At 38.9% G+C, this 8,921-nt stretch overlaps 1 protein-coding gene across 1 annotated transcript in view; it reads left to right on the top strand.

Moving 5' to 3' along the window:
- Nucleotides 1-360: 360 nt before the first annotated feature.
- The window catches only part of cd81a (CD81 molecule a), a 31,566-nt gene continuing 23,005 nt past the window's right edge, over nucleotides 361-8,921 (top strand). Inside the window, exon 1 of the mRNA XM_008404934.3 lies at nucleotides 361-554. Within this exon, the coding sequence (XP_008403156.1) occupies nucleotides 489-554 (66 nt within the window). The 5' untranslated portion in view covers nucleotides 361-488. The remainder of the gene's footprint in view (nucleotides 555-8,921) is intronic.

The following is an 8,921-nucleotide window of genomic DNA, read 5'->3' as shown; positions in this document are numbered from 1 at the left end:
GTACCTTCTTTGGAGGGGGGGAGGGGGGGGGGGATTTATGTGTTCGCATCCACCTGAATAATATGTAGTTGCGACCCTGCTCACATGTTTAGTAGATATCGGCAACCTAAGTGCAGTACACATCTAGCCATGTGCAAACACTTTTGGCACCTTTGGAACACCACAGTAATGTAATCAAAGAGATTAGGATTGATACAAAACAAATACTGCTCTCTTTAAATAGGCTTCTCTTCGCAGCGTCTCAGCGTCCTTTGCTATGATGTGGGGCTGGGGCGAGGGGGGCGGGGGGACTTTTTCAGCCACTGTAAACAGATTACAGGGGAGGCCGAGCCTGTGAAGGAGGGAGGAGGAGCTGGGTGTTACCTCTCCTCCCTCCACAAGCACTGTAAGTCAAGTCTAGGGTTCCCAGTTGAGCTCGAGCCCGTTATTCGCCCGTACGTCCACGTTTCTACAACTCCGCTGCCAGTTACCTGCATTATCGGACCGCCATGGGAGTCGAAGGCTGCACCAAATTAATGAAATACCTGCTGTTTTGCTTCAATTTCATCTTCTGGGTAGGTAAACCTGCTTAACAGACACGTTGTTGCGCAGGGCCGTCGCGTCTGCTTTGGCAGGCTTGTTTAGACTGCGAGTCCGTTAGAGATAAAAATCGACGCTGGTCCAGATTTCAATGTGCCTCTACTGTTCGCCATATTTTTTCATTCTAAGCTACACGTTCTTATTTTGAACGTTTATTGGTGTATTTGTGTGTTCAATTGTAGGCCAGCATTGTTTATTTAGACTAAGCGCATTCCATTGGTTGGTTTGATGAACCTAACTGGACATTCTCATCAGGACTGCGGGACAGCTTCTCGCGTTTATCAAGCAGGACTGGGATGGGGGAGAATGAGGCGGGTGGGGAGCTTCACCCCAGGTTTTCTATCAGTTCTAAGTAGTCTCCAGTAAATATCGTCTGTAGAGCCGCAGTACGAGCTCAAGCCTCCATATTTTGTTCAATTTGCTCCCTTGTGAAAGTTTAAAACCTTTTCCGGCCCAGGATGTGAGATTTGCAGGTTTTCTGGGGTTTAGGTCCTGTTGGTTCTGGAGAAAAGCTTTGTTTGGATTCCATCCTCCACCCAACTTGTGTGTGTGTGTGTGCGCGCGCGCGCGCGCGTGTGCGTGTGTATGCATGTGTGAGTGGAGGGGGATGACATGGTGGTTTCCATTGGATGAGGCAAAGCCCTGTGCTGGGTAAATGAATCATGGAAACATCTGAGGGTAGTTCTTTTTTTCACTCCTCTCCTAACTTCCTATGAGTTTGTACTTAAACATCGCCATTTTGAGCTTAGTTTTGTATTTTGCTTTCCTTTTTATTCTCTTAATTGTATTCAGTGGCTCAGCCTAAAATTTGGACACCTTATTGTGAAAATAGCTATTGTTGTTAAGACAATAACCTATTGCACATGAAGTCAATTTCTGGCATTAGGTCAAGACACTTTTTAAGAACACACCAAAAATACAATCAGTTTGGACTTGTTAGTTTTTCAGTTCAGTCAAGCATATCTCTGTAAACAGTGCAGATAGTGGTGCAGAAGAATTACTGCATTCATATTTAACCAGGACAAAGTCTTGATATAGAAGGCAACTCAGTTTACAGTAAACACAAATAATAGGATGAGGTTTATTTTTCATGAATTATTTTTACATTACCAACCTATTACATATTTTAGGTTAATTTACAGCCAGGTAAATGGTAAACACTTCAAACGGATATAAGTCAGGCGGATGAAGGGTTTACCATTTTTCACCTGACATACAGAATTGGGAGCATTACCATCACTTTATGGAGTTTGCCAACTTGGATCAAACAACACTGAGAGCTTCTGAGGTGTCTACAAAACATCATCTGTGCCTCATGAACATTGCTCATTTCTTCAAACAGCAGTTAGCTCCTGAAACTGCCTGTAACACACCCCACAACGTAGCTTTCTCACACTGAATCTTGAAGTGCCAGTTCTGTCCAAATCGAATATTTACATACCAGTACACTATGTTCACACAGCAGGTAAATGAAACCCAAATCTGATTTTTCTCACCCATATCACTCATATCCAGCTTTTTTATGGCACTCTGAAAGGCCCAATTCCAATCTTTTAACCTCTCAAAAAAATCTGATCGGTGCCACTTCCTTATGAATCCGATCGTTCTTAAAGTGTCTGCAGTCTGTATGGTCGTTTTATTCAACTCTTACATTATTGTTATGATACATGTGACATAATTCTGTACCAGAAAAAGCCAGACACTGTAAATCCAGACAAAGAATGGCTGAAAATTACAATTATGAATTTACAAAAGAAGTCAGAGTAAGCGAAACGCATCACATCCCAATCCGATCACTCTTGGTCCGACTATATAACCAAACAAACTTCTCTAGAAGAGCTGCAGTCAGTGCTCCACTAAGAGCCATTGGTATTAGTTGTTCTTTTTTTTTATTATCTTCCTTTGAGTTACGATGCTGTGACGATACTGCCGACTTCCATCTCTGAATAAACTTTATAATTGATCCATCAACGACTCCATACAATATTACTTCTGTAAGAAGTGTGCTTATGTCAATGTTCTTCTGTCCATGCGGGTTTCTTTAGGGTCGTAAATTGTTCACACAGAAATCTGATTGCGGTCACATTTTAGTTACTAGATCACGAAAAAACCCCTGAAATTTAGCAAAAGATTGAAAGTGAGCATCACCACCTGCTCTGAACAAAGCGGAACTGAGATTGTCACCTTTATCTTGACTAAAAATACAACTGTTTCCACCTGTCATAACATTAACACAGCTATTAAAAGGAGACATCTAATTTGATCTAATTGGTTTTGCCAACCAGAATTATTAGTAGATAATTCAAAATAGATAATTCTAAATAGAATTATCTACTTGAGACGGATAGGTTTCCACCTACCGGTTTTGTTTTCTGCAACTGGAAATATTTCCCAAAGCCAAGCTGCTAAAGAGAGCTCGTTATCTGAAGTTCAAACACTTATTGCTCCAACACAGAAAGATTAATGCTTAATATGATAATTACACACATGAAAACTGGCTTTTGCTGAGATTTCCAAATGATGCCTCACACTTTTAGCTACATATTTAGAATAGGAATCACATGCAACCCTCCAGTCGCGCGGCAGTGCGACAACAACATCTGACATGCAACCAAGTAACAAAGAACTCTGAAAAGCTACAGGAAGAAGTCAGAGTCTGACAACAAATGGTTGGGGCCCCACAGCGCCGGGAGCTCAACTACATGAAGTCAGGGTTCTGTCTGCCTTATTGAGTTTAACTTGAAGGAAAGACACTGTTATAGTTAGTCAGGTTATTTTTCTTCACATTATTCTTCCTAGACGTTCTGACGTCATTGGAAAGTTTTTTTCTTTGAAATTCTTCTAAAGTAATATGTAAAAACGGCTAATTTTATGCTTAGACTGAACTTAATGTGCATATGTTATCATTTTTTACAAAAAACTGAATTGATAAGCGCATAAGTAAAGTGATTTTAAAGGCCGTGGTGGTGCTTAGTTGGACTGAGGGTTTGTGTGGTCTTGTAGGAGACTTATGGGAACAGCAAACAGGACCCCAACCCCCAGCATGCTCAACATTCTAGATCTCACTTCTGCAGCTGGCAGAAATAGACTGTAGTGGGGGAGTCGATGGGGAAACATAAGCTCTGCTTTCCGACAATTATAGAAATGTAAAGAAATGACCTTTTTCTTTCTTTAACAAAGTTTTCTTTCTTTAATTCTCATATGTGAAAACACTAAAAAGTATCTCTCCTTTTTCTGCTACAATGTATTTGAACGCGGTCTTGGTATTCATGGATTCTATGGAAACACACGCCACCATATCTAGACCACATCTGTCCTGAGGTCTTTTCAGTGTTAAACAACAATTCCCTGCAGCAAAAAAGGCGTGGCTGAGGAAAAAGAGACTCTGGGTAGTGGACTGGCCTGCCTGCAGTTGAGCTGTGTCTCCTCTGGGGAATGTGAGGAGAATGTTTGAAATCACAAACTCAGACAAAAGGAAACCTAAATGCTTCATCAGGTGGGATCTGGTATCCCACCTGATGAAGCATTCAGTTATTATTTAGTGGGAAAATATCTTTATTGCAACTCTTTAGATGCAAATAGAAGGACATATTTCATCTTATATTTTAAAATACAACTGTAGGGGAATAGCAAAGAATTTTTTTTTCATGTGTTTAGATCATTAAACGTAGATTCACATCTTCCTTTTTAGGTGCAATCAATTTGAACTGGTAGAACGGCCTTAGTGTTAACTGTGCTAATAACTGCAAAAGTATTCTCCAGTCAGGTCTAATTACAGCACTGTCATCAGCTCAATGTAAGTTCAGAAACCAAATGGCCGTTGGTTCAGTGGACTCAGGCGAGTCTTCAGGATCACATAAATCTTGTCCCAGGATCTCCTAGAAACCCTTACACCTATTGGTGTCAAAAGTGCTGAATTATGAAGACTGAACAAGTTTGATGTGTTTGGAAAATATATCAGGAAAAAGTTATTCCTGTCCCAAATATTTATTAGAGTCATAAAGTCGCAAAGTGGTATATGAAAAGGAATTCATACCCAGGAAGCATATTCCTGTTGAAAACTCTTTTTAGATATTTTAGAATGCTTTTATACATCTGCCAAAGCATGTTTGTTCCATTTATTTTGATCTGATACTTCCTAGCTTTAGTTCGCCATGTTATTCAAACACACCTTTCTTTTCCTGGTTCAAAGTTATTTATTCATTTCTCTCCAGTTTACTGGGAAAAAAATGTGGAGCTACAAGCTCCTAAGTTGAATTTTGCAACTTGGGAAGCAAAATGTTCAAAAAGTGACATAAAATATATTATTGTCACAAGAGGTTCTTCTGTGTGCATATTGGGTTTCTATACCACTGCCAACACTTTTTTTATTGTCAGAGACAGTTAACTACATGTTACTCTAGCTTCAATCTCAAATCCACACTAAAAGTTCACATGTAGCCACTAAAGCTTTATTTCAGGCTGCCCACTTTTTATATGCAGGACAAGAAAGCCTATTCTCTGAGATGTCTTAAACAGCAGGTATGGTCATTGTAACCTCAAATGAGAATGGCCTTGATGTGATCTCTGCTCTTTCAAATGTTCAACTGGGATCCAGCATAATGGTTAGTTTGGACATGATCTGGTTAGGTTCAGATGGTTTAGAAATGTTGCTTCTGGTTAATGCTAGCATGGCAGAAGATGTTTTCCCACCTGATAGTCTGGTAAAATCGGTTAGGTTGGAACATTTGTTATATTTCAACTGCTGTGGTCTGCTTTCACAGTGCACTGTGTCAGATGAACCAAACCTTTTGGAACAACACAAAAACCTCCAAAGACACTGGGCACAACTTTCTTCTTCACAACATCTAAATAAAAATGGAGTGGCGTCAGATTTTGGCAGCTTGTCTTTGGTAAAAGACCAGGAGCCATTTCTACCCCTATCATGCATTTATTGTGGTCATACCGCACCGGAGTTAACTTAAACCCAGACTGAGTTTGCTTTAATGATCGACATCAGATTACGATTACGCATTCACACCTCCTCAAATGAACCGGACTTTCTAGGGAGACGATTTGGAGTTTGATTAAAGCGGACTAAACACCTTCATTTCCATAAAAAATGTTAAGAAGTGAAAACTATGTGCAAAGTAAGCTAAAAAAAATTGCTAAGTTATATGAGATGAAAATTTATAAGATAAATTTATATGAGATGTTAAGTCTGACTTTTACATGTGAAACCAGTACTTCTCAAATAGTGTGTGCATTGCAAGAGGAAGGAGGACTTCGGAGTGTTAAGAGCTCTACTTCAGCTGTGATGAAGTGGAGTGTGTTTTAAAATTTTATTTTATTTTATGGGTTATAGATTTCTTTTTTATTCGAAGGGTTCTTATTTATCGAAGCATAAATGACACTGCTGTTTTGAATACTTATGATAAAACTGTTGTAAGGTTAAAGTTTGATATGGAGTTAAGCCTATAGCATTGAGCAATTTATCAATCAATTAATTGCTTGATGAATAAAAAAAACTCAGTAATTTCCATTCTGATGATTAATATTTTTTAAAGCACAATTTTTTTCCAGAAACTTTATGATCCATTTTATTTATGATTTCCGTTGTGCTGTGTGTTTTTATTTCCTTTTTATTTATTGTTTTTGGTTGTCTTTTATTTTGGGTATTTTAAATATCTTTCAGATCCTGCACAAAATGAAAGTTGTAATCTTTGAGTAGGGGAACCTACTTTATAATCTTAATATGAGTCAAATCTGGTTACAAAACGACAATATTATCGTATCAAAATCATCGTTTTGACAGCAAATTTTGTTACCGTGGCGAGCCTATGTGGAATGAAATTATGTCTGTGAAGAATCATGAAACCAGCGTGTATAAGAGTAAAAGTTTACATGACGGACCGCTCATTCTCCTGTCAAGTTTGCTTTTAATAATATATATATCTTTTTTTTATAAATGCAGATGATCCTGTAACTGAATCATTATTAGCAGTTTTAAACTGTTGCATCCACGGCAGCATATTAATGGGTCGTGAACTTGTCAATAACTTTGTCATTACTTTGTAATCTGGAAGCAGATGAATCTGTGTGGCTGGTGAGTGACTGTCTGCTCCTGAACTTGGGAAGAAAGTATTTTGGCTTCGCTCTGTCGGCCTCTCTTACATTGCAGATGCAGGTCTGTTTAGTTTTTGTGATGTTTCTTTCTAGTAACCTTCAGTACGTCTGCTACAGCACATTACAACAAAGTAGAGAGAATCACAGCGCTGCAGCTTGCCTTCTGAAAATACATAAACTGTGGTGAGATCTGCTTTTATCTTTGAGCGGAGTGATTTTAGCAATCATCTTCAACACCAGTAAGATATTGTGCTGCTTTCTTGCGTTGAAAGTCATCTATAAGGACTGGACGAATGAAAGCAAATGCCTCAACTTCCAAAGCGGTCGCTCAAACACACCATTAAAAGATCATGGCCCAGCCCTGAGTTGAACTGTGGTAGCTGTTTCTCTGAGTGGTGTGTGTGTGTGTTGAACTTTCGCAGTAACGCTGTTTATTTGGTTGCTAGGCAGTATCTTGCAGGAGCCCTGGAATGGACCTGACTAACAGAGATGGAGGACAGGGCGGGGATTTCTCTTTTGGTTGAGCTCTATTCTCAGAAGCAGCAGTTGGCTCGCCTAAAAAAGGAGCAATTCTGCTCTACGCTTTTCTCATCCTTCCAAACAGACTAGACTCGTTCCTGTCTGCATCTTTCTTCACTTTCACTGGAAAGGGACAGATGAGAGATGTTCCACAGCTTTTATTTGTTTCACAGATTACAAGGTATCCAGAATTTTTGATGCTGTCTCAGAAGAAATTCTTTAGCCTGAAAAGACTGAGTCCAAAGCTTCCATTTTCCTCCAGCATGCAGTCAGAAAGTGTTAACAGTAAAAGCTCTCAATCCCATAATTAAAGTTTATTTGTATAATAAATTTCAGCAACAAGGAAGTTCAGCGTGCTTTACATCATAAAAACATTAAAAAAACTACAAAGTTGTAGAACACAGTCAACAATTGTCAAGTGCCGTCGTTACACATAAAAATTATTAACTTTTCATTTATGCTTCAAAAGCATAAATCCAGCTGGGTTTTTATCATTTTACCATTAATTTAAAAGAAGTCAGTGTTTTGACTATTTTACAATTTTCTGGATGTTTGTTCCAGTTTTGTGCTACATAGAAGCTGCTTCTCCATGTTTGGTTCTGGTTCTGGGAATTTTAAACATTGTATTGCCTAAAATGCCATAACATAGCATTTCTTTGGTTGTCATTAGTAGATTAATTGATGCATTTTTGCAATAACCAAACAATAATTGGATAGCAAAAGGTGCTCAGTACGAGGTTTAGTTATTTTCAGAATAAACTTGGGGAGATCTGGGTAGAACAGATTAACAGGCCTTTCACTGAGTCTGTTTACTCCAGGTAATGATTAATTTATTACCGAATCAGTGGACAGTTATTTCAATCATCTGAGTCCTGGTTTGTATTGGATACTAAAGAAACTCATCAGTGGTGTATGGCAAAAATGACAGACGTCGTGTTATTATGTTATGTAGGTAGAGTTGTATGGCCAGGAGCTGAAGAGGCTTACAGCTAAACGGATGATGATCCATCTAATGCATAGTGCTTTAATGTGGAAGCCAGGGTGGCAGCAGTTGGCCAAAGGGTGCTAATGTTTGACATGACCAATTCCTTATCTGGAAAAATAATTTGCTTTTGAGAATATCACTCACCTATCTTATTAATGGAATGAACTCTAAACAGTGAGTGGGGGACACCTGTCTAGTGTGGGCAGAGAGTCTCCAGAGCAATTATTTCTTTGTCATTTTAATTTTATGCAAGTGAAAGTCATGAATAGGGTTCCAATTCAAAGATTTTTTCCCATTACATAATTAACAAATCAGCATTTCCATGGTGACAGGATGACACACTTTGCTATGCCATCACATGTGAAGCAGCACAGGAATCTAATGCGTTAATAAATTCAGATCAGAAAGAGCTTCCTAAGGGGAACAGGTACATGAGGCTGGGTGCTTCACTGATGCTCAGAAATAAATAGAGACCTGTTGATCTGTGACCACTGACAACATGGCGCTAAAACGAACATGTCTGCCAGCAGTGTCTTAAAGACAGGAAGCCACTACCTGGTTGCAGAATATTTTATAAAATCAGACATAGGGATTAAAAACTTTCTTCTTGCTGTTTTCTTTAAAATAAACGTTTATGCGTTGCTGTCTAAAAGACTAAATCTGAGTTCTGGTGCAGTTTTGGTCAAATCCTAGCTGTTAGGTTAATGTAGTTTCAATCTTAGCATGCACCTAC

Source organism: Poecilia reticulata, chromosome 3 (assembly GCF_904066995.2).
Source record: "Poecilia reticulata chromosome 3, P_reticulata-male-v2, whole genome shotgun sequence".
Taxonomy (NCBI): domain Eukaryota; kingdom Metazoa; phylum Chordata; class Actinopteri; order Cyprinodontiformes; family Poeciliidae; genus Poecilia; species Poecilia reticulata.
The sequence above is the reverse complement of the archived record's forward strand: the minus strand, read 5'-3'. Positions and strand labels throughout refer to the sequence as shown.